The 26,930-nt window shown below is 38.7% G+C and overlaps 1 protein-coding gene across 3 annotated transcripts in view; it reads left to right on the forward strand.

Annotated features, from left to right (window-relative positions):
- Nucleotides 1-26,930, forward strand: part of grm5b (glutamate receptor, metabotropic 5b) — a 76,333-nt gene that overhangs the window by 7,206 nt on the left and 42,197 nt on the right. For all 3 annotated transcript variants that reach the window (XM_008425499.2, XM_008425498.2, XM_008425500.2), the window contains exons 2-6: nucleotides 3,888-4,401; nucleotides 5,698-6,144; nucleotides 6,267-6,381; nucleotides 17,472-17,546; nucleotides 18,057-18,231. In XM_008425499.2, coding sequence (XP_008423721.1) covers nucleotides 4,252-4,401; nucleotides 5,698-6,144; nucleotides 6,267-6,381; nucleotides 17,472-17,546; nucleotides 18,057-18,231 — 962 coding nt within the window. In that variant the 5' untranslated portion in view covers nucleotides 3,888-4,251. The remainder of the gene's footprint in view (nucleotides 1-3,887; nucleotides 4,402-5,697; nucleotides 6,145-6,266; nucleotides 6,382-17,471; nucleotides 17,547-18,056; nucleotides 18,232-26,930) is intronic.

A 26,930-nucleotide genomic window follows, 5' to 3' on the forward strand; every position in this document is an offset into this window, starting at 1 on the left:
CCCCCACAGATGATGGCAGAAGAGACAACACTCTCAACAACAGACTCATAGAGATACGCAACATCTTACTGGAAACTTGGAAGGATCTAAGCTTCCTCAAGACTGCTTCAAACTGAAAAAAATATGAATTCTTGTATGCACGAACGTGAAAATATTTTTGGCTTTTCTGATATAAAAATGTGATGATAGTGGATCATCACTCGTGCATTCAGCTGAAAACTACGGCTCTGACACTCTGACATCCCACACATAATCAACAATCAACGGAATTCTAGATCTGTCATGGCTCAGGGACGGATCGAGCCGCTGCTGAGACACGAGTGACACGCAGCAGGCCTGCATGGTCTAATCTGTTGATATTAGAGCCAAAAATGAAAATCTGAATGTTGTGAACAAGCAGCATGCTGCCACTATGAAACCGGACCGAGACCTGAGGCGGCGTTTTAAACCTCGGCACTGGGCTTGCTCATGTGTTTCACCAGCAGACAAGGGTGAATGGGAAGCGGAGGGCGTGAGAAGCAGAAACTGACATGCAATTGCATCATAATTAACTGGGAGTACGTGCACAGCAAAGCTTAGTTTGGCTTTTTTCATTCATTATTGGAGCAGCAGTGAGCCTTCCCGCCAGCTCGACACGCCTATTTTGATTCAAACAGACTCTACATCTGGTGATGTCTATTAGTTACAGCTCGTACTTTTTTATTTCTTTTGTCTCACCCTGACTTTTATCTACAGTTTTCGCCTAACGTCGTCTCTGTTTTCTCATTCCGACTCATACTGCCTTGGTCCGTAACTCGGCGTTACGATTGTATTGAAGTAAAGCATTGGTGACGTAGTGATGTCAAACCGAATGCTGGAAACATGCAGGCAGATGGCTAATTAAAGGTTTGCTGAATGGATGTCACTTCTGTTCCCACACAATTTAACGGACTGTTTTTACCCACTCAGATTTTTAGGGCGAGTTAAAAAATTTCTGTTGCATGCATGTTGCAACTCATTTATCATGCATATAGTAAAATTGACGTAACTGCTAACTGTTATAGCAGTGACCTGATAAGCCGCTCTGGCTGCGCTAACATCGATTTACTCACCTCAGCACATTATTTCTTCTGATTAATTAGGTATTGTCTGTCTATCAAAACTAACAGAGCATGATATCTCTGTTTTCAGCTTTTATTTTAACCCACTTTTATTTTTAAGGGGATTATTTTGTGAAATTGGCTTTTTTTTTTTAGCTTCATGTTATAATGATTCCCTTTTCAAAAACATACCTGGAGTTCTGCTTTGATTATTTCATGCATATTTGAGAAATCCTTTAATCTCCTGTGGAAGCCATTTGGCGGCTTGCTCTTACCAAGCGCCGCCTTTTCCACAAAACTCCACCTCAGAGCAGCAGTCTCCAGCACATCCCCATCAGACTAGCGGCAGCAATTAGCAGGAGCTTCTTAAAGAGACGGAAGCAAAGTCAAGTTTGTTTTAAGTCATGTTTGATATGCACAGCACTTTTTAAACCACCGATTGTGCTATAAAATGGCAGTGTATGCCTGGAAGTTACACAATAATGCTTCTTTAAAGAATACAAATTGGAGGCTGTGTGACCTCTAATTTATAGTCGAAGTGCACAAGTATGAGCCTTGGCAAAGTTTTGGCCTAAGGATTTATATTAGCTCAACATTTATTTGGAGCAAGCAGGAACAATCTAAACTCATGAGTTTTTCATTATAGAGAAATATTTCGGTGCTTAATTTTTGTGTCTAGTCACAAAGGGGCAAAGCCTAAAGAAATTCATGAGACAAATTAGAGGTGCAGAGTGTGCATGCGTCAGACCTCGTTAATGTCATTAGAATGTTGCAGAAATCTTTTCAGAAAAGCAGCAGTTCTTCACAGCTGCTTCAGGCGTGAAATGCTGTGGTGTTTGAGATATTGATATCATGTTGACACAGTGGTGACTCTGCTCATTCACAGTGATGTAGAACTATTCCCCAGGAAGCGCAATACACGAGCTGGGCCTGCGTTTGTGAGGCATCAATACCTTAGGCATGTAGAGAGCTGGTCTACAGCCAATGCTCTAGTCATCACATTAAGCTGCAAAAATAAATGGCTGCCAGAGTGCCTCTGTAGCTATGTGACCATGTGCAAAACCTGAAGCTTTTACTGTCGCAGATTTTCTCTGAGACAAGCCCCCTTGCTTTGTGTTATTGCTATTTGCTTCTAACTCCTTTTCCCATGCAAATATATCTTCACGTTGTCAAAAAAGAAAAAATGTTACTCAGACACACTGATGCTAAATATTATTTTCAGATTAGATATATTTCACGAGTGTATGATTTATAGCTGACCTATCCAGGGTGTACCACAGAAACATGCCCTGGTATGACATTGCTGTGGATGTTATCTTATCGTGTGTAATATTTACATAATAATTTCTCCTTGTCTTTGGCTCAAGGAAACTTTATGCTAAGTGATAAAAATCTCTTCGGACTTTAATCAGCAACCAACCAACATTTGGCATACTAAAGTTTCCTGAGTAAATGCTATGACTTTCCCACTTGTTTAATATGCCAAACACAGACATTACCCAAGTGTCTCAGCTGTTCAGCAAACATCTTGCCTTCTCCTGTGCCCTAACAGCAGGAATTATGAGAAAAATGCCCATTTACAACTTTGCTTGTCAAGTGAAAAGAGTAAACATGTCAAAAATGCATTAGAACCAAAAGTTTCTGACTTATTTCCACAGATGCTGCAACTCCAGAATCAGATATTTAATGTCTTTTCACTGACGCTGTTTAGAAATTCTTGCAGCAAATCTGATATACCGACAGGACCTGGATTCAGCACAACTTAAATATCTGATTTAAGCATTCTAGCTGCAGCTCACAAGTCACTTACTGTACAGCAGTCCTGGACTGAGCTATTCAGGACAGGGTTCAAACCAGGGTTCAAACCAGCAACCCACCGGTTACAGCAGAGGTTCCCAAACTGTGGGGCGCGCCCCCTATGGGGGCGCCGTGCCATTGCAGGGGGGGCGCGGGAAGCCGTCTGGATGAAAAAAAAAAAAACCTGAACGCTGTATGCGCTGGGTTTTTTACCTTAGAATGGCCAACTCTGTTATTCCTATGTCAATTTGATACAGTAGGGGCTTCCACACTTCCCATATCTGTCTCCTCTGTCACTTTTATCAGCAGTTAAAACTGTTTAATCCGTTGTTAACATGTGGTAACCTGTTTTTCCGAGCTGCCTTTAAACGCAACATGAGCGCTACGACTCTCGTGCTGGGTTTACACCTGTGCGCCGTGAAGGAGACCTGCTGCTGCTGTGCAGAGCTATGCAGGTCTCTTAGAATCATGGCAGCAAACCAGGAAAACGCGAATAAATTTTCACAGTTTTCCCCCCAAACTAACAGACTGTTGAGTAAAGCTGTTGGATGCAGGTAATGTTAGCTAAAAGATGACTAGCTAATATCAATACATCACCTTAAGCTTAACAAGTAGCCTGTAGGCTATTGATGTTTTCTATGTTCAGCTACGTACATTCATTTTGCCCCCCAAAAAAGTCGATCCCCCCCCACTCCCCGCTGGCACAAGTCGTTCAACTAGACAACTACTTGTAATTCATAGGGGGTGGGCCCAGAAAATGTTTGGAAACCACTGGGGGGGCCCAGGAGAAAAAGTTTGGGGACCACTGGGTTACAGGATAAACTCCTACCGTCACTGCCACAAAAGCAGTGACCCAATGCAAAACCAAACGAGATTCTGTTTGATTATCTCAAGTTCTATTAAGTGATTCAGTGTTTTTCTGAAAATAATCGGTTGATTATGTATTTAACAAGACTTTGTGGTTGCTACACTGAATTGCTTTGAGACTAATTGAGTTCTTTCTTCCCACAGCTTTCTGGGAACATGTCTTTCATTGACCTGTTCCAGTGGAAACCGTCTCAGCCTGGTAACTGGGGGATTGTGGAGTTGTTTCAACCATCAGTAAAATATTTGTCAGACTCTCTCCTGCATCTTCCAGGTTGCATTGAAGCAACTGTCTCAGTTGTCCCACTAATGCTACCCCCTTGACATACAAAAAACACCCTGAAAACCAAGTTGGAAATGGATAATACTGAGATGAGTTTTATTTCAAGCCTTCCACCGTGCCATCGGCCCTTGACATGGTCACCCAAGCTGTTCGACGAACACTAGTACCTTGTGACACTCGTGCACGTACAATCTGAGAGCTGCCTGTGCTTCATTACCTCAGTGGACCATGATGATGCTGTGGCTTCTGCTGCTTTTGTCAGTTTGGCCGTGGTGTGAAGGAGCTGACTCCAGTGAACGCCGAGTCGTGGCACACCTGCCCGGAGACATCATCATTGGAGCTTTGTTCTCGGTCCATCACCAGCCCCCTGCTGATAAGGTGAATTGTTGTTTTTCGTGTATATCTGCAACGTGGTTTCAGTGCTATAAAGTTGCAGGCCTGCAGTTTTGTCCTTGCCTGAATTTCACTGAAATTCCCAAAGCAATGCAAATTTGATTTTAAAGACATGGTTCAACATTTTTGAAAGATTTGAGAAGGAAACGAGCAGATGATGTCTGATATGGACTAAATAACTCTCTCTGCATCTTCAATTAGTATAAATCTTGATCAGTTGGTCCCAGAGATTAAAGCTAACAGTTGATTCTAGAAGAACTAAACCTAAAGGGAACTTATACTTTGTTAAAACAACATAAATCTTAACAACTTTATTTATGCAAATGCTGTACCATTGTGATACGAAATGTATGCATTAGGTAGTGTGCAACCAATCATCTTCCTATATATATTTAATGTGAATAACTGTCTAAAAGTAAGTCAAAGTAAAGACCAATGATAAATATTTCACTTAAACAATTACAGTGCATTCACTTTTTATTGAAGGGAAATGGTTTAAATGTTTCACCTTTATCCTGTCAGGTGCAACAACTACCAACTCCATTTTCTGTGTCAATAATTATAAGTTTAATGGTAAATTATAACCCAGTGCAAAAGTTATGATTGTTTAACAGTTTAGAAAATTATGTTTGAATAAACCGCAATTGTGTTTTTGTGGTTAGCGTAGTTTTAAAACTAATACGGGGCCTCTACTTTGGTCCCATATTAGCCATTAGCATAAACCTTCAGAAACGACTAATCTAGATTTACACTAAATGAAAACATAAGCAGGTTACGCACTAGAGAGAAGATAACTGCTCACAATATTTTAATAAAACCTTATTTAAAAAATTCTAAACTGTCCCCTTAATGAAGAGATAAACATTAAATTATTTTCAGTCCATTTACCAGTTATTTTTGTGGCCAAATATTTTGATATTACTTTAGAGAGAATCCTAACATTGCTTTCCGACTTACCAAAGAAATGAAAATGGAAACCTTTTTGTCTTCTGTAGCACTATGAGCATTTCATTTCCATTAGTTGCTTCAGTAAACAATACTCACCCATTGAAATTTTGGTTTTCTTCATCCCATTATGAATAATTGGACAAAAAGAAGAAAACAAACAAAAAAAAATCCCCATAAACAACAACCCATTAAGCATTGCAGCCAAGTTCGAGTTCAGTTTAAAATTGGTGAAGCACTAATTGTTGTCTTTTCTTAATCTGGTCATTTTTTATGATTAAAAAATAAAGCATAGCGCTATGACTATAAACTTGTTTTTGTATTCTGTCTGCTCAGGTTCATGAGCGCAAGTGTGGTGCGGTTCGTGAGCAGTATGGCATCCAGAGGGTGGAAGCCATGATGCATACGTTAGACCGGATCAACGCCGACCAAAACATCCTTCCCAACATCACTCTGGGCTGCGAGATCCGGGACTCGTGTTGGCACTCGGCTGTGGCTCTGGAGCAGAGCATCGAGTTCATACGGGATTCTCTTGTGTCCTCTGACGAGGCTGAGGAGTGGGGCGGTGTGACCTCGTGGGGAGGAGGAGGAGGTGGCGGAGGAGGAGGAGCGACATTGAAGTGTGCAGACCCATCTGCTACTCCGATGCGGGGAAAGAAACCCATTGTGGGTTTAATTGGACCGGGGTCGAGCTCTGTGGCCATCCAGGTGCAGAACCTGCTGCAGCTTTTCAACATACCGCAGATCGCCTACTCTGCCACCAGTATGGACCTCAGTGACAAGGTGAGCCAGCCTGTCTCAGAGGGAATTGGTTAATAAATTGAAATGTGGATTAGTTAATAAAATTTCACCTCAGTTAATTGCTCATTTATTCACTTTTCCACTCATTCTTTGCTTTATTTCAGAGCCTTTATAAATATTTTATGCGAGTCGTCCCTTCAGATGCTCAGCAAGCACGAGCCATGGTGGACATTGTCAAAAGATACAACTGGAGCTATGTGTCTGCTATCCACACTGAAGGTAAAATGAAACCCTTTAAGGAATCTTAAAGTTTGATGATGCTACCAAAATACCAAGGTGTTTACATAAGATGTTACATTTTCTTTATTTAAAACAGGAAAGCAACAATTAATCCTATGGCTTCGAAAGCCTTCTAACACATTTATTATTGAAGTTATTTTTATCATTATATTTGTTTATTATTATTATTACTGTATTTTTAGAACACAAAGAAGAAAAACATATATTAAACTTCAGCTGTGTTTAGTGATTTCTAAACTCGTGGTTTTGAAACTGGGCCTTTCCCCCCCCCCCACTTTGATACTACAATCTGACCCATGGCTACTATTCACCTTTCTTTGTATACGCACAATGTCCAAGGAGCAATGGGAACTATATAACATCATATTAGAAGGTTCTTATTTAACCAAAGAGAAAAGTAAGGTAAAACAGACTTAAAAAAATAAAGTAGGGTTATTTTACCAGTTGAAAGAAAAGAGTAAAGTAAATAGTTTGCAGCGCTGCCGCTGCAGCAGAGTTGTTTAAGGCTGACGTTTTCACCTTACGAAGGTGAGGATGGTAGAAATTGAATTGCATTGGCTGGGCTGAAGCCTGCCAGAAAGCTGATTAAGCAGTTGTGTCCAAAACTAGGGAAGTAGATTAGTAGGTGATGCCTGCAGGACAGTCTGAACAAAAAGGTCAGGGGAAGCAGAGCAGCAGCTATGCCAGAGTAGATAGAGTGCTTGGTGGTTTTGATTGAGAAAGAATCGCTATGAATAAATACCCAAAAGTCTACAGAAAGGCTTTGGAGAAACAGGTAGAGACCTATGGGAAGGTTTTATGCTATGACTATTTTTTTTTTAAAGGAAAAGGAAATAATCCTTCAGTTTTCCTTCTTCATTGATTGACATGCTGGGACATCGAGTTACTCAGTCACCCAGTTTACTGCTGGGAAATGGTGGAGATAGTGCGGCTACTGACTGAGGTGGAGGACAAAGCAATCCAATCTCTGCAGATGTCCACAAACAGGGTTTGCTGTTCCTGAAAAGCGATAAGCACAGACATTCACAGAGAGATACACCTTTTCATTTAAAAGACTTTGTCATCAGGCTTTCCAGACGTCTATTTTGCTGGAGTTGCCTTGTGTGTGTGTGCATGTGTGTGTGTGTGTAAGGGTGGTATGTCTCTATGAAAGCACAGTATGTCCAATCAACATATGGTGTGACAGCTTTATGAAAGGATTCAGATAATGGGGGGATGGAAGTGGAGCATATCATTATTAATATAAATGAGGAAAAATAGCTGATGCTGAACTTTATTAAATTTATTTAACAAGCATGATTGGCTTTGCATGTAAAACTGCAACTCACACATCTAAAATACTTTGATTTATGTATGATTTACAAAGACGCTTAACTTTCAAAGGTTGTCCATGTCATTTTTAGCCCTAGATCATTTTTTCTGTATGAAGACAAAACTGTTTTGGTTTAATTGTCGTCCAATAGAAGTTTGTAAAAGGAAAAAATAGAAATAAAAGATGTCACAAAATTTGTGGGGGATTTACAATCCAGAGAAATTGCCTGTTCATGAGGAGATGAGAAGAGATAAAAGTGAAACACTCCACTCAGCAAACTAATTAAGCAGTAGGATGTTTGGAATCAGCTAATTAAATATCTAATCCTTCACTGCCATTTCAAATTTACTGTGAAAAAGTATTTACTCTCTCAATTTATTTATTTTTTTTGCTTTTTGTCTTACCTAAATGTTCAGATCCTGAGACTAATTTTAACATCAGACCAAGATAACCAGAATAAGTACAAAATCTAGTTTGCAAATAATGATTTCATTCAGCAAAGAAAAAACATCTTTCTGAACCAAACCTGTGCAACAACTGTCATATATATTGGTGGGAATTGCTTTTTTCTCTTAATATATGTCACAATCATTTCAAAACATATTCCTGTATTTACCTTGGTTAGCTTTGTCTAAATTTCAAATTTGCTTTTTGATCTGAATCATTTTAAGTGAAACAAAAATAAATAAATAAATAAAAGTAAAAACTGAACAAATCTGTAAGGATGTGAATATTTTCTCCCTGCTATAGGTCTCTATTTTGTTCTTGACATGTTATGCAAGACGTCTTAATGGGAGGATGTCTTTGAAACAGACATACATTGTGTCCATTTAAATAGACACAATAGACGTCTATCTATTGTGCAACAAACACTCTCTTTGCTGCACTAAGACCTTCTTTAGTGTGGGGATGAAAGACTAAAGGATGTCTCACTATTGTGTCTTCTGTGTTCAGTTTTGTTGTTATACATAAATGTGACTGCCACAGAGGTAGAGTAACTTATTTATTTACTAATGGCTGCTATGTTTGCAAATTTGTATGTTTTCCGATGTGTGGGAGAAACGCCAAATGCAGGCAGACGAATCTGTGTCTGAGTGACTGGTTTGATCAGCGAGGATTTTAGTGAGTTCAGGCTCATCCTGAAGGAATCGCACCATTTCCATGTTTCAGACTGATTAGGTGGTGATTTGAGTCTCTATTGGGACAGAGGCCCACAGGACTCAGAAATAAAACAACTTTACTGAGCCACTTGTTTCCAAGGCTTCACTCAGAAGAGTCATACACCAGTTACTCAAAGAAAGAAGCAATGTTATTTCATTTCAGGACTTATGGGAAGCAGGGTTGACCTTGTTATGCACGTCTGCTGTCATATTAACTTTGTCCACTGAGAAAATAGTTTTTCATATTGAAGTTAGTAGAGACAAGCTGATGCATGTGCAGGGATTATTAGTGCTATAAAAAATGGGGAGCACTATAACATTTTAAGCCCTTTTGGGCAAAACATACATCCACACTCTCTTAAATTAAAATGACCCAATTTCAAAGCCACCAGTTTGCACCCAACAATARWAAAAAAAAAAAAAAAAAAAAAAAAAARAAAAACCTGGTCATGACCGACAGCCTTTATATGACAACTTCTGACATGGGGCTGAATTAGTCACGTGTGTTTTCATCTGAATGTGACTGTCACTTCATAAATATTGAGCTAAACAAAATACTATAAATAGTCATTCAAGTTTTGCCTCAGTTTCTCATACGGATTTAGGTCAAAACTTTGACTGGGCCATTTTAAAACATTAATAGGCTTTAATCTGAGCCATTCCTTTGCAAGATTGTTTTCTGTGCCCATCCATTGTGTTTTGCATGTATACCAAAAATATTTAATTTTGGCCTCTTCCACATGTTTGTTATGTTTCCTCCCACTGCCAGTTGATATCTAAGTAAGTAAGTAAGTTTCTTATTGCCATTCATCAACAATAAAAGCAAACAGGGGTAGTATGTGAGATCTTCAAAGTTTGAGAGGTTGTCTCATAACCCATCCCAACTCATCAATATTTATGCACGTCTGTATATATTCTCTTAAACAGTCTTACCTGAAAACCAACTTGCATTTAAAAAGATGTTGTGGTATATTTATCCCCCGGCATAAGGAGTCAGGAATAACATTTGTCTCGTGTTTGACGTTACCATTTTTCCTTCACCATGACTAATCTCCATACGAACGCGTTTCTGGGAGCTCGCCTTTTAATTTTAGCAACAAGACGAGACGCGTGTGGTGTTGCTGTGTGGGAATTTCAGGAGTGCTTGCTGCGCTGTGTACAAATGTGTATGTTTTCCAGAAAAGTGTTGGGATTTAGTACTCGCACAGACAAGCTGGTATAACCTTGGTGTGACATTCAATGTCAGGCGTTGCCTTTGTTTAAAAAAAAAAAAAACTACACAAGCATTCCCAGGCACCCAAAAGAGAGGAGGAAGATGAAGACGACTGAAAGGATTAGGAAGGAAAGAGAGGAATGAAGGTAAATGAGTGGAAAGCTTAGGATAGGAGAGCAATCAGCATTCAGAAGATACTACCAAATGAGAGAAAGATTGGTATATGTGTGTGCGCGCGTGTGTGTGTGTGCATGCGTACGTGTGAGAGACTCATTAATTTCTATTACCGTTTCACATCTGGGAGCCAAAGACAGGGGACACTGATGTACCCGAAGCTGAATAATACATGTAATATCAGCACAATGATTACACTGAAGTAATGAAACACTACTGGGCAAGAATGGAATATTTGAGAGAATAACTTTGTGATCCTGAATATTTTGTGTGGTACATGCGTACAAAAGTGTGAGTGCATTCTGTTTGTTTCACTTTTCCATTTAAAGTCCGCAAAACAAAACAGTGTTCATGGCTGTTCCAGCAATATCTCCGGAGACTCAAAACTTATTTTGTTTTACTTTCACACCTTTACTAAGAAAGTTGGGTTGAGTATGAATTTATTGATGCATCATTCATTCATTTTGTCGCCATTCAAGATGCTTTATAAAATTTCCTGCGGCTTGTAGAAGTTGTTTTCTAATTTTCTGTTTTCTTTTTTTGATGCTTTCCCTCATATTTCAGAAAAAAATACCAATAAGACACTTTAAGCATTTGATATGAACCAGGTAGAAGGTGCTAAAGCATAGTACTTAGATGAACTGCAAAGCACAAGTAAGGTGTAAAACAGCAATAAAAACACAGCAAAGGGCTTTTATGTTCTACTGGGTTAAAGGTATGAAATGACTTAAAACACATGGCTGCATAAATAGATTTCCACTGAGCTCTGTGGGGCATCATTAGTCAGATGAGTGGAATCGGAAAATCATATTTCTTTGCTTTATTTCTGTATCTGTATTTAAGGACTGAAGTCATTTCTCCATATGTGGCCACCTGAAGTAGCGCCTCCTACTGATCAAGATTCTAACTTACTTGTGACTTTATGTGCAATGAAAGAGATGCAGAGTTTTGCCATTTAAAATTTCAGTGTATTTGCAATGTAGTTATTAACAACAGATTGTCAGAAGCATTTGAACAAATAAATAGTCAAGTGAAGCAAATTCCCTAATTAGATACATGCAATTTGCCAAAAGTGTCAATTTGTTTTTGCCACCAGAGAATTCAGAAATTAGCAACGAGGAAACTTGCTCTGATAGTCAAGTTTTTACAAATCTGATTTGGAAAATTGTGAAATGCTTAAAGTGTGATGATCTTTAGTAAAAATGTGTCTACTGCAGTATTCACACAAACATTCAAAAACAAATATCTGTCATAGACATTACAAAATATACAGTAATGCTTTTGTTTCAAACAGATTAGTAAATTTGTCTTGCAGATATTTTGATACACAGCAGTTTTCAGATACTAACTGTGGAAAATATTTAACGTTTTGCAAAGGGGCTTTACCTGTTTAGCAGAGGTGCTGCTTGCAGAATTACCTTTATAGGAGTGGAGGGTGTTCCTTTGGTTTCCAATACATAAATATATTTTATTGGGAGTATGCGATGACCTTAACCTGTCTCAAATAGTTGTTAGCTTAATGATAAAGCACCAATGATTACTTGCAGTATGAGTCACAATCATCCCCTCCCACAACGAGGTCAGCATGTTGTCTTTTTTTTCCTTGCCTTTGCCGAGACTCGACTTTCTCCGCTCGGCTCTGTAGAGTTCTGCTCAATTGAGCTCATTGACCTGAAATTTCATGTGTCACCCACCCTCACTCTAACCGCGATTGATCAATCTCTCAATTAATCAAGATGCCAGGCTCCTCTCCACCTCTGCTTCTGTTCAAGCGTGCTCTTTTAGTCTTTTTTCACTTTTTCCTCATTTCTGTCTCTTGTTTCTTGTTGATGAGTCTTTTGGTTCGGATCCTGCTGATCCCGTCTCCGCCTCTGTTCTCCTGGTTTTATCTCTCTTTCTGCTTCCATTGTCCGTGAATCATTTGTGCTTTCCTGTCCCTTTACCTTGCAGCACATTGTGGTCTGTAAGTGAAGGTAAAATTGGAATGGGAGGACAGTGCAGAGAAGGACATAATGCATGGAGAAGAAGAAAGGCTTCTGCCAAATAATTTGTCATGCTGGTAGTAAAACATTGTGAGATGTGAGGATTGAAAGAGGCTCGTAAAAAGATTCAGGCAGGTTCTGAAATACCTTATTACCTTTGTGTTTCATTGATCACTGGTGACTGGAATAGAATTTATGTTAAGAAAATCCTGCTCTGTTAACATATTTAAAGGGTTTGAAACTATTTTGGACTAATTTATGACAAGTGATCAAGCTGGGGAATCCATTTAGAACCATAAAACTTCCAATCCCATCCCCAACTGGGAAACAGGGCATAACACTCAGTGTAAATAAGCGGTTAATAACAGAAGGTTTCCATAATATCCATAACCTCTACTGTAACCTTTGCACATTTTTACAATATTTTGCCAACACCATGCATATCTCTGTAAGGTCGCTGTACTCTTTTAGTACTTAAATTCACCATGTGAAACCCATTTAATACATTACACACAGAGATTAATTTTGATTGAAACTTACAACAAAAATTATGTCTCCTGATTAGTTCAATTCTACGTATGACCAGTAAAAGAAGGATTTTAAAAACAAAATTGTGGGCAAATGAGTAGAAAAAAGATGTACATTGTCTGCTGTCAGTACCTGACTGTTCCTCTTTTTGTATGAATTACTGCATCGATTTGGCGCGACATGCAGGCCATCAGTCTGTGGCTCTGCAGAGACGTAATGGATTTGATAACAGGTTGTTTGCACTGATGTTCTTCATCTTTCTTTGGTCAGTACTCCAAAGAAAGACTAATGAAGTTTCCACATTACTCAATGTGCAAACTACATATGTGACTCTAAACAACTTGGATTCTGCACCTCTTCAATCTTCTTCCAGACTCTTGGAGCTTGATTTTCCAAATTAAATGCAGACCTAATTTTTATTTGAAACCAGCATTTGAGCCACTTATCAACACTCACTTAGTCCAGTTCAGAAATGCCCCGTGTATCCCAGCCCTCTACAAATACCCCTTCCTTTCCTTAAGCTCAACTTTCCATTAATATGTTTAAATACAGCACTTTGTGAAAATCCCTTGTTTAGAAATGATCTTTTTGTAGTGTCAAGTTAACAGTCTAGCCTGTGACAGTGTAGGCCATTCGATGGCTATAACAAAACTATTGTCTATTAAAAGTCTGTCTTGTTATTGGTTTAATTTAGTATTCAAATTTCCTGAAAAACTCTGTTCTGTGCTGTTGTCTAAATGAATTTATACAATTCATTTTTTAATTCAGATAATAAAATTAATTATCTATTTTGTTGATTACCGATTTTTTTTTAAATGCACACGTATATAAATAATTTTATATACATCTGAGGAAACTAATGCTTTTCCAAACACCTCGACTGATGTGATGAACCATCTGAGGAAGTCTGGGAGAAGGTGGGGGAAGGAGAAACATCAAGAAGAATGCGAGACGGCTGGGGCCCTTAATGCAGTAAAAAAAAAAAGAGAGAGAGAAAAGAATCACTACATGTTTTTCTCAGAGTCAAGCTTTGACAGGAAGGAGAGGGGAAGCAGAAAATGAGGATGGATTTCAGGGTGGGCTACAGGCAGCGGAGGAACTGAAAGCCTAAAAGACTCCTGTCTCTGTGTATGAGTTATATTGCTTTTATTTTTGCCTCTGTGATAAAACAAAGTGCCACTTGTTTGAAAGGGATAAATATGCATCCTCAATGAGATTAATAAGAATAAATTCAGTTTAGTTAATCCATTATGCAATAGTAAAATGTTTTAAAGTAGAACCTTTACTGAAATTTGAAAGTTAAGCCAATTTCTATTCAACTCTTTTATTTCCATATCTCTCATATTATTAACAGTAGTGACGCCTGATATAGTCCGTTTCTAGAACATGCTTTGCATTAACAGATAGTACTGTACATTCTTTGTTTGTAATAATAAGAAATAATAATAATAATAATAATAATAATAATAATAATAATAATAATAATAATATGCTACTGCTGCCTTTATATTGTCCAAAGTCAGTCTGCTCTATCCCATTTGACATTAACAAGATAGTTTTTCTTCAGTGGGTGATAGTGGAAAAACCATCAGTTTCTAAGATACTTCAGTCCTCTAAATCCACATTCTTCACCGTTTTGTTGCTCAGTTTCATCCTCTGCATGTCATGTTGTACATAACTGAATGCATTGGGTTGCTGCATTGTGACCGACTGATTTAATGTGTAAACCGCCATACGATTGAACAAGTGTGTTTAATTAAGTGGAAAGTGAGTGTGTGTCTGACTTGATACACAAAGCTACCATCTTCAGTAAGCCTGCATCTTGCTCCTGATGTTTTCGTGTGGAACAGTTGGCTTGCATGTTAATTTTTGTGAGTCACTGATATTTTGGCTTGTAAAATATCGGAGGCTTTGCAAATTTATTGAGTCTGAAGAAAACAGAAAAAAGTTGTTCTTCTACGTAAAGGTAGGGCTTTTTGCCTTTAAAACCTAATGACCAGTGCCTCAGCTGAGCTTCGCCCCACACAGAGCTGCCTGGGGTATCTGAGCACAGTCCATGAGCGAGTCCCACGGCATGACAGACACGGAGTTGCAGCAGCCAAAACAGTTTGTCTTTCGGTGTTGAAAATGACTTAAATTGTTAGTGAAAACCCACATTTGCTAACGCAACAGAGTAAAATCCATGGACTAAAATGCAGCTTTGCAAGCCATTCACACAAAATACGATGTGGCTTTTAAAAAGTGCCAGTTACTGCATCACAAACAGTAAGCAGACAAACAATAAATGTTGGGAAAAAGAGCTTACCATGTGAAACGGTTATGATAATGCCCTTACTGGGACCTGGATGCAACACTTGGGATCCAATTTGGGCATCCACATGATAAAAAATGTGGGTTTTGTAGAAAAAATCCCACAAATGGAAGAAATTTTCGATGCAGTAGTCATGGGACTGCCTGGCCCACGCTGTCTTCTTTGTGGTTCTGACCTGTTTCAGATTGATGAATGGATATGCGTGTGTGTCGAGTGTATTTGTGGGAGGTGTGCTAGCAGCATTTAATAGTACCCAGGCATATGTATCTGGAGGACAGAAACAGAAGAATGGAGAGAGTCTGAAAAGAGAAGGCCTTCCACATAAATTCTGACTCCAGAATGAAGTAGGTTACAAGCTCTATAGATTGGGATAATTGTGCCACAGCGAATGTGTGAGCGAGAATGTGTGTGTACGTCTCAAAGTACACATGGGAAGGATGGTCTCTGCCATCTGTCTCCCACTCCTCTCACTGAGACACTAATTACAGGACTTTACACTTCACTCCACCAGCCTCATCATTGGTCTAACTACACACACTGTGAGCTGTACGGTGGTTTGGGATCAGGAGCCTTTGTCTGTTTCATTTCCCACGGTTCCCTTGTCTTTTCTCTCCGTTCTCTTTTTTTCCACATAATGATCCAGGTCTTCCTTTTTTTATCTATATCATTTCATATTTCTCCTTTTTTTTTTTTAAATATCAATTTATGTTGAAAACAGATCAGTAATGCCCAGTTAGAAAGTCATTGGTGTTTTGGACATGTTAGAGGTTTAAAAACAGAGATAGACTGGAGAGCTTTGATAGTTCCTTCAATCAAGTGGGGGAGAGTTAGAGTTAGAAACCAGAGAGGGAAATCCTATCACATTCGTTGCCAGTGTGCACAACCATTCATTAGCATAAATTTCAGGTCACCCACTTTCCCTGGCAAAGAAATGGGGAGCCACGATGGGGATATGTTTTCACTGGCATGAAGTCAAACTGCTAAGGGTGGTCCAGAAGAAATCAAGCTGCTGCTGTCAGTACACACGGCGTGTGCAAAAGTATTCCTACCTCTTAAATGCTCTCACATTTTTCAAATTTCAAGATGTTTATAAATTTTTATTTTATGTAGTTGAACAACACAAAGTATTTTTCTTATATTTGTGAAAATTCAATAAGACAAATGTGGCTTGCATACCCCCCGATGACCTCCTTTTAAGGTGCTGGATTCAGAAGTCACTTAATTAGTAACACAGAGTCCAGGTGTGTGTGGCTTAATCTCAGTATAAATACAAAAAGTGAAGGCCTCAGAGGTTTGTTAGAGAACAAAGAGCACCATGAAGACCAAGGAAAATATGGAAATATGGAAATGTTTGTAGCCAGCCTTAGGTTACAAAAAACATCTGAAAACATTTAAATGTCTCACTGAAAGCTGTTCAATAAAATGAAAAGAGTGTTGCGCACCTTAGCCTGGCCCTTGCTTTCCAACACAATTCTGCTTGATTCTCCTGTCTCGTCAGCGCTCTTCTGGGGTTTCTCCCAGTAAGACGGATTTCTCAGGATATATTTCATCTGGGCCATTCAGTTAATTTAAGGAGTTGTGAACGATGATGTGGATTTTGTGTGATGTTTTTGAATTGCAGTCTGCCTATGGTTGTAGTTACCAATGGCAACAGAGGAAGTGAATGAAGCTGTTCAGTCTGTGTTGGCCACGCTTCCAAATACTGAGGAATTAAAAGTCAGAGCAAGAGGAATGTTTGGGACATTTTATTGCTGGCAAAGACGTTGTTCGGCTCGGCACTCCGAGGGGCGAAGCACTTCACCTCTGTATGAAGCAAAGTGTAGAACAAGGAGCTGGTTTTTACCACGCTTCTATCAAAACAACAGCCATAAACATCCAGACAGAGAAACACTGATATCATTTAGATCAAAGCATATTAGAAGGACCCAGTCAAAAGTCAAATTTAAATCTAAGAAGGAATATTTGGTAAGATTTGGCAATGGAGGTTCAAAATTGCTTTTCATCCAATCTGACTGCGCTTGAGCTGTTCTGCAAAAAGATTTTGAGAAAAAGATTTACCTCTGGACCCGCAAAGCTTTAAATTGCAACTAAAGTTGGTTCTACAAGCAATGTTTACTCAAGATAGCTCAATGCACATTCACACCACACTTGTTACACTTTTATTTTAAAAGAATTTGAAAAAGCAGACATCTTTTTTTCTTTTTCTTCCAAATTAGGACCTGTTGTTTTGGCTCATTATACAGAATAAAAAAAGTGTCATTGTATCATGAAAATGTTGAAAAGTTTGATGAACTATGAATACTCTTGCAAGACACTGTATATATCTGAATAGTTGGATTTTTATCCCGACACTAAAACCATTTTGGCTGTCGTTTTCTTATTTGTCCAGGGAACTATGGTGAGAGTGGCATGGAGGCGTTCAAAGACATGGCGGCCAAGGAGGGCATCTGTATAGCCCACTCAGGTAAAGATGGCAGAGGTCAAAATAACCACAGATTACATAACTAGACAGAATCTATCATTAAATATATTGACTTAATATTTGAATTGGGATTAATTTAATAATTTTAATGTTATCTTAATTTAGTGTTTGTTCAGGCACAAAGATAATGAAGGAGAATACATCTACAAGAGATTGAATTCCCACTAAGTGCTGTTTATGCATGTGAAGAGCACTTCTGTCAGTTATTGTTTTTGTTTATTTGCTACCTCTTATGGCTAATATTGTCAACACTAATAAGCTAGCACATTACTTCCTAACACCCACAGTAGACATCCAGTAAAAAAGGAAGGTTTTTTGTTATATAGTAAAAAAAAAAAAGCCTTTTTCACTAAATATTTCCACTTTTTATTTGTGAAGGAAAGACATTTTGCCACAACAAATTCCCAGGATCTTCTTTTTAGGTGAGGGGATAAAAAACAAGCACATCATGAGGGTCAGAGACTTATTGCTCTCTCACGATTTTTGCTCTAGGTAAAATCTGGAGCAACGCTGGAGAGCAGAGCTTTGATCGTCTGCTGTTGAGACTGAAGGCCCACCTGCCCAAGGCCAGAGTAGTGGCGTGTTTTTGTGAAGGCATGACCGTTCGCAACATTCTCATGGCGATGAAACGCAAGAAAGTGGTGGGAGAGTTTCTTCTCGTCGGCAGGTCAGTTTGACTTTAAAGCGACTTTCTGTTGTGTTGATTGATGTTTGATTCCTTGTAGGTCCCCTAGGAAAAAAGACTCTCCTCCTCATCCCACACTGAGTCCACTGAAAATGAAACGTATAAAACCCAGGCAAAAAAAAACAAAACGAAAAAAAATAACATGTCACTGAAGCAATACAGAGATAAGAAAACTGGCCAAAAATAATTTGGGGAGGAATTGAAAAAGCATTGCAATTTGCCTCATGTTTTGCATTCACTATATCCCTTACTTCTGCATCAGATTTACAATGAAAGTTGCATCAAACTAATGAATACATGTCTATCAGGCAATCTCACTTGCAAAGAATGGGCATTTGGAGATTCTGAATCCCAGCCCAGTACTTTAATAAAAACAATGTCATTCGTCTTCTTAAAAACTCAGTAGGTGTAAATCACAGTAAAGTAACACGATTAGTTTAATCTGTTTTATATCCAGCTCGACTCGCTCCCTGAAGATGTTTTAGATTGTGCAGTATCAGTTTTTCTCCACAGCAACGAGATATGTCAACAAATACAGATTCAGTTTTCAATAAACTCACAGTTTACGACTGTTGACATCCTTTCTTTGAATCAGATGGCAGTGCAGGACTAAAATTGCATTTTTTTTTCCGTCTGTGTTTTGAGAAGCAATTTGCTCAATGATCTTCTTTTGCTTTTGGTATGAGAATTTGACAGATGTGTAAACGATTGTTTGTGGAACATAGACACGTAGTTTCATCAGTGTGCCCTCATATGCCAAAGATACATTTTTGTTGATTTTGCAAATTCATTGGACATAATGCATTTGTGTCACTCAGAAATGTTCACCGGTTCATTTCCCAGTAAAAGAATAATTGAAAAAGGACATTCATTACACGTTAATCTGTGCATTTGTATTTCTGAAAGCGCCGCTATAGCAGCCTCAGCTTTAGTTGTCATGCCAACTGTTAATTAACATAGAATGAATAATTATTTCAACACCTTTTGTTACCCAATTTGTAGTCAGCAAAACAGGTCTATGATAGAAATGGAACGGTATTCTGTGATTTGCATTAAAACACCAAAAACCTAATTCTTTTCAATTCTACTTCTCCCCCAGAGATCAGAGCTGTGTGTTTCAATCATCGTAGCCCGCATCATTTGTGTTGTCATCGCCAGCATGATGCTCATTATCATCTCACTCATCCCACACTCATCACTCTCCTCATCTCCAGCATCGTCATCATCGTCTTTCTCTGGCAACTGAGGTAAAAACATTGACCGCAATGAATCTGTTGTCTGTCTAGGAGGTGACACCAAACTGGGAAAGAGAGAGACTCTAATATAGAGATATGCATTCTGTTCTCATTAAGTTAAAGAAGAGCTTTATGTGCAACTTTGATAAACAAAAGCTTTTAAGTTGTATTTTAAAAAAAATTGCAATTAGAAAAATGATCAAATGATCTTCCAAGGCACTCATAAAGGGTTGCTTCCTAAGACTTCACTTGCAAAATGATTTACTACATAGAATATGGATTCTGTGCAGAATAGCAACCAATTTAATGTTTATTATTATTTTTTTTAAAGATCTTTTGCTACAAAATCAGTAATTTAAGGCTACAACAATCTCAAATAAAACATCGCGACATCTTGGACGGACTGAACTTTGCTCAACATAAACCTAAAACTTACCCAAAACTTTCTGTTTACACTTACAAAGGGATAATGTGGTGTCAGAATCAGATTAATCTGTTGAGCAAAATTTTAACCACACAGATTCCCTCTCAAAGATTTGACACACTTGTTAAACTTTAGAACTTCAGACCCACAGAAGCTTTTCAAAATGTGGCATTTCTTCTCCTGAAAGTCGACATTAATGTTTCCTTGAAGTAGAGAGTTTTCACTTCATGTCTGTTACTTCTCTGTCTGGCCAGTCCGATTTGATCCAGTCTAGTTAATTGAATATTAGGCTCCATTAGCATCTATATCATAAATGGACTGCACTTACAAATTAGACCCAGTCATGGGTGGGTACCCCACTCATCAGGGGTCTGCAGAGTGAAGTTCTGATTAAGCCATTTGAGCAGACGTTCATTTTGCATTGGATAATTACGTTACCAAAAGAGCATACAGATGATAATGATGCAGATTATTCCATTTCCTTGGACAGATGGTTTGAAAATACCAGATGACGTGTTTTTTTTGTAAGGGTTTAAAACGTCTTAAACTTGTCTGACCCGTCAGTTATGTGGCCTGTCTCTTTTTCTACTATTATGACCAAAAGATATTTAATTCTACATGTCTGAATTTTCTATTACGTTCTAAGTTTTCCTGAAATTTTGGCTTTAATATCGAAACTAATAATGCAGTAATGGAGGAGGAAGTGTGTTGTTTAGTATTTGTGATTTTATATTTAAAAAAATAATCTCTTCAATTCAGCATTAAAATCGATACAGATTGAGTGTTCATGTTTTGCTTATGGCTTTAAATGCCAAAGTAAAGTTTAACTTCTATATTTTTGCTCGATTCAGTGAAAGTGCCAGTGCCACAGTGTTAAATTATAACAACATTATGGATTTATTTCTCCCATACAGTTGGCTAAGTAAATAATACATACTGAATTAAAGTACCCAGCTAAATTACATGCTGTGCGTCTGCAGACTTACATGCAGACGCACAGTCACACCTATTTGCTCCAGTCTATTGATTGTTTCCAGTCCTATAATTCCTTGTGGTGCCACAGGGCTGCATCCTCATTAATGACTGGCTGGGTTGAGATATACGACTGTTGGCATACATGACTCACAGCCTGGTCTTTACACACATTAACATGCATGGCGTTTGAGATCACAAACCAGCATTCGATCACGTCCAGTTAAGAAACGATCTGCTATTTTCCTTTATGTAAAATGTTCTCCACTCACTGAACAATGAGGTCTTACTAATGGCAGAAACAGATCGCTTTCTGCGTCTCTTCCACCCATATCTTTTAACTGTTTAGCAGTTTGTTATAATATCTGTGACTTATGTGGTGACATAACGGGAACATTCTTTTCTTTTATGGTTTGGACTGTTATTACAGGGCGATTTATGTGTTGCTTCCAAGCCCAGCCTGCACCCCCTGACCTGTTGGTGTGTGTCATCTCCATTTCTGCAATTTATGATCTGTTGTTTTTTATTTCACATGTTCTCCACTCACTTATTGTTCAGTGAGTGGAGAACATTTTACATCTATACTCATATATAATCTATACTGTATATAATATTGGCGTTAACAAAAAAGGGGAAAAAATCTCCGCATTGGTTTGTCAAAAATGATTAGAGAATGACTTGCAGTTTTTGCTGTGTAGGTGAATTGCCATGGCAGCCAGAATGTAACCAAGGCCAAATTGTTTTGCATTTAGGAGCTCTGCTGAAAGAACGGCTGCTTTGGTGAATGAATCGAACACAACAGTAGTTTGAATCAGAAGTCAAGCAGACTCTCTCTGGAGATCATCCCACATAAGTCTGCACCCCTTCTGTCTGCTGTTGCCATGGAAATATCCTCAACCATATTTGGATGAATCCAGCTTAGCAGCAGGGCGATACTACATGCTGCGCATGCGCATGTGTTTATGTGAATGAGTTTGTGCATGCGTGGGTGATTTGTGCGTATAAGTCTGCATGATTGGATCCATAAACATGTTTTGTTTGAAACTGTTTGCTCGTACTAAACAGATAAACGACTGAAAACGCACTTATTAATAATATGATTATGATAAATGTTTTGACCTTCATGAGCAGCTTTTCTTCCTGTGTTTTCTTTTTTTCCTCCACTTTCTCAGGGCTTTATCATTGCATCACCATTTCTCTGCGTCCCTCATTGAATCCACCTGCCTGGATTCTGTCAGACTGGAACCGTGTCTAGTACAGTATGATTGTTTAGTCAAGGTCACAGTGCTCCACCTTCCAAAATGACTCAGTTTTGGCATTCTTGAGGTTTTCAGATAGGGAAAAATTAGGAGGAGAGATTTGAGTGTCTCAAATCAGAAAGTTCGTGAAGCAGATTTTAGCGTTACACACATGTTTGTTGTCCAAAAGCAATTAGACCTTTAGAGCAGGCAAACCAGTGGATAAGGAACAGCTCAGAAAGAAGAGGATGATCGCCACTGAGGCATTATTGTTTTCCTAAAAGTTACCCGTCTAAACGTAAAAAATTGGACTGTGAAATGTGATCATCAGAGTTCTACAATGCACCTACTGTGTGTACCTAGAGAGTCTGTTTCTGGTTGTGAGTGGATTTAAGTCTTTGTTATGTTTACTGCCGCTATGGTAATTTGCCCGTGTCATTTAATAGGGGAAATGATGGAAATTAATCCAGCTCCATTTTTCATATGTTTGTGAAAAAGCATCGCTAATGAAACACGGATGAATTTGCTGTAATGAATGATGGATGCTTCAGAGGGGAGGGTGAAGATAAAGAGAATGTTTTTCTGTTACAGGAGTGATTCTGCAGTCTCTTCTACACACACTTCAGGTCGGGTTTGTTTCAGTTACGTTTATGTTTTAAAATTTAGAATTTGACATGTCTGACAGCTTCTGCACTATTCTGGCTTTGACTCTCCTCATTGCTATCTATATTGTGGAAAACTACCATGTTTACAGCTGGACGTTTTTTGTTTCACTACTCTGTCCTCCCTTATAAATGTTGGTATTTATCATGCAGATTAGCAAAATTAAGCATAATTGAGTATAATTTTGACTGCATGATGGTTGCAAAGTGCTTCCAATTCAATCCTTTGCATTTGTGGAATATGCATTAACCCGCATTAGAGGGATTAATACAGCATATTGACAACATTAGGACCAGATGTGGTCAGAGGCAATATGCAATATGCAAAGGGACAACTCTACATTCTCCCATAATAATCACAGATTTCTGGTGAACCTTGTTGTTCCGAGGGTCAGCTTGGAACACAAAGGAGACTTGACCTTTTTTTTCTTTGTATTTTATGAGTTGCACAGTACTCTTTTTTTAAAATATGCATTAAAGTTAATTCTGACATGACTTGAAATACAAGTCAACTGTTGACAATTTAAGCATTTTGTACTTACTTTCTTGCCAATGCCAACTTATTTTAAAGCACATCTTAAAGCTGCTGTATGTGACTTTTGTAAAAAAAAAAAAAAGTTTTTTACATATCGGTTAAAATGATTATTGTGTTATGACAGTATAAGACAGACAATCTGTGAAAAAAAATCAAGCTCCTCTGCCTTCTCTCAGTATGCCCACAAACTGCAGAAATACACCACTCAGTCAGAAACAACCAATCAGGACCATGAGGAGGGCTTTAGTGCTGTCAATCACTCTCGTGCTCACCCTCTTCCCCTTGCTTTCTGCTATGTTACAGCTGGTTCATCACAACTTAACCTGCCATGAGTCCTCAGACTATTTAGCATATAGGCACCGATGACTGCAGAAAAATGGTTTTCCTGGAATGGGAAGTCATTTCTCCATCATTACCACATTGACTGACAGCACTAAGACACTCCTCATGGCTCTCGATGGTTGATTTTGACCAAGAGTGGTGCATTTTTGCAGACCACAGTAGTAGCATTGGACGGTGGCTCAGGAGACAGAAGTTTGTCCTAATCAGTGGGTTGCCAATTTTCTATTTGTACTGGTAAATTGTTCCACAAAATGGTTCCAGGCGCACCTGCCTTAGTAATCCAAACAATGACATTTTACTCCTGGTCATATTGAATTTTAGCTTTTAGGAAACTGGATTTCTAAAATATAATAGATCCCATAGCGCTCAGTTGGATCACTTTGCTAGACAAAGGGCCATCATCTTTCATAGGCTGATACATTGCTCTGGCATTGACTGTATTGAAATTTGTTTTATTGTTTTACATGATGCCCTTTTTCCTGTGAGTTTGATAAAAGAAATATTTTATGAAAGTATCTGGGATCTCTTTGATCCCCTGTGTCAAATGTGTCAAAAGCATATCAAAGAACTCTCACAGGAAGTGTGTGTCTTCACATTTTAAACCTCAATAACAGTCTAGGTTGACTTAAAAAAGCTGTTGAACTGAAACTCCCCTATATATCAAAGATTTTTCTTTTTGTTCAGCTCACCAGTATTTCCCTGCTATTTTCTGTCAGTACCTGTCTTTGTCTTTTTTTCTCTGTTTCCTTTCTCTTTTTGCACACTCTTGACTTTTTGACACTTTGCTTTTCTCTCTGTGTTTTTGCTTTATTCCGCTCTCTGGCTCCTTCATACAGGGACAAGAGTTTGTGCATAAGGTGCAATGCTTCTTCTATTTAAAAAAAACATGGGCTAAACACATGCAGTTTGCTAGTCTTTTTAAATTTCAACATTAAACAGTTTGGTGCGGGAGTCCGGTGTGGTCGCGTGGCTTGATGGTGTCTGCTCTGTTGCATTCAAGTTTTGGGGAAAAGGTGGTGTCATGCAGAGCTGTTGCCTTGCTGTTGCGGTGCGCTCTGTTCATCGGCATTTCGGGTAGATCTCTCCCTGTGGGTGGTAGAGTTGTGACATGCGTGTTCAGGTCCCGATGCAACGTTGGGGCTGTTTTGTCATGAGGCAGCTCTGGATAGCTGGTTCGTTTGAGCACATGGACTTTTTTTGGCCCCATCACTGGATGGTGTTGGGGTTCAGCGTCTGGCTGGGGGTCATTCGGATGGCGACCACCCCTCATCTGGTCTGATGGGCTGCTCCACTGCTGCGGAGGTTTGCACTGTCTGCTTTTCTACAAGCTGGAATGAAGGGAAGCACCTCTTGGGACCAACGATGGTTTGCTCCTCTGGGGAAATGCTACCGGGTCCCGATAGCATTGTGTTTCTCAACCTTTTTTGGGCCAGTGCCCCCCTAGCCTTTATCCAGGTCCCCCACCGCCCCCCACCAGAGAATTTGCAGGGTACTTTGCACTGACCATTATTTTATCATTAATATTACTATCACTATTGTAGATGTTTAGATTTTTATGCTTGTTTCTGTATTTATCATCAAAAATAATACATATAATATAAAAATAATACAGGCGTCTACGAAAAATGCAATGAACATTCAAGTTAAAATCGGTAGGCCTAACAGCAGCCAATCAGAGTGGAAAAAATATTATTTTGTGCCATTTTCTAGTTGTTAAATATTTCACAAAATGACCAGATAAAAGATGTACAACATGCCAGTTTGAACTTTGAACTATTTACAAACGACTGAGCTCTGCAACATTAAAACATGGATAGAACTGTAACTACATTAATCATAGCTCTTTTTCTCTTCAGTGTTTGTCAGTTTCTGGTGGTGCAGCTCTGTGCTGCCTTCAGGAGAATGGGACATCAGAGTATCATCCATAAAACTTCACCCACATGGCATTTATTGTGCAAACCAGAGCTTTCAGTGAAAAACAAAAGTTACAGATCCTTTTAATGCCATACAAATATGAGACAGAAACATGGATTATATCTTTATTTAGACCTGTCTATTGATTTATAGATTAATAGTTTTACTGGACAGAAATAACAAAGAACAAATCTGGTTCTTATTCAAATCCTAATGAGTCAAATTGAAAGTGTCCTGGAGTCATCAGCCTCATGACATTAACACTGACATGACTCTCCTGTTTCAGAGTTTGTATTGGGTTAGTAGGTATGAATGTCTGTGTGTGAGCATGAGATATGTTTGGAACTCGTGATTGTGAGTGTTTGCCTGTTTCTCTGTCGATTTGGGCCTTGAGCTGCACCCTTATCTACATCATCTTGGGTCCAACAAATGTGGGTCCCATTTCCCCATCACACTCCCTGTAGATGGCAGGTACCTCTGCTCACCAGTGCAGGGTGTCTGCTTGTTTGGTTGTGTGCTGACTTATTCCTGGTGACTGTTTGGCTGGTCTCTGTGAAGGGTGGTGTGCCTTTGGCGCTCAGATCATGTTTTGCCTACAAAAACTAAAAACTTTCTATCTCATCCAGACTAAGATTTGTTTGTCCCTTACTATCCTTTTCTTCGTGCATTATGGTAAGGACAATCCAGCCTTGTTTTACATAGTTTCAGATGCCTTAAGCTTTTACTTGTTTTGACTGCAGATTTAGACAAAGTTAGGTGAGTAGCTCTTTCTTGCAGACAGCCCTGTGTTTTGAGATCAAGGGAAAATGGGCTGAGGCATCAACACAGGAAAGGGCACTCATACAGAAGACAAGTAGTACTAAGTAATACTAAAAAATATTGCAGGGTGTCTTGAGGTGTGTCATGGGATGTACAATATTTGTACAGTCATATACAAATATTGGTTTAATCTATGTTTAAGAAAGACTGTGAGTTGTTGTAAGGGTTTTTAAACCTGAGATTAGATTGAAATGATCGTAGGAATCAATGGAGCTCAGATCATTTTATTGTTCACTGATAAATTTAGAATATCTTCAAGGTGTATTTTCATTTTAGCACGACTATATGGGATTTAATTTATCCTATCTATGAAATTATGACTCTATAAGACACTAAAGAGACTAAAGAAGTAAAATATTGTAATGTACATGAGCTGATCACAGCAGATTGTGTTGTAAGTGTGTTTTTGAATCCTCTGAAATGAGATTAGCCTATGACATCTAAGGCCTGAGTTGGGTTTAATGCTGTGCTGAACCTTTACTGGTTTCATATAACAATTTGAGTTTGTGTGACTTTTAGTTGCACAAAAATTAGGCAATA

This window comes from Poecilia reticulata, linkage group LG13, assembly GCF_000633615.1.
Source record: "Poecilia reticulata strain Guanapo linkage group LG13, Guppy_female_1.0+MT, whole genome shotgun sequence".
Classification (NCBI taxonomy): Eukaryota; Metazoa; Chordata; class Actinopteri; order Cyprinodontiformes; family Poeciliidae; genus Poecilia; species Poecilia reticulata.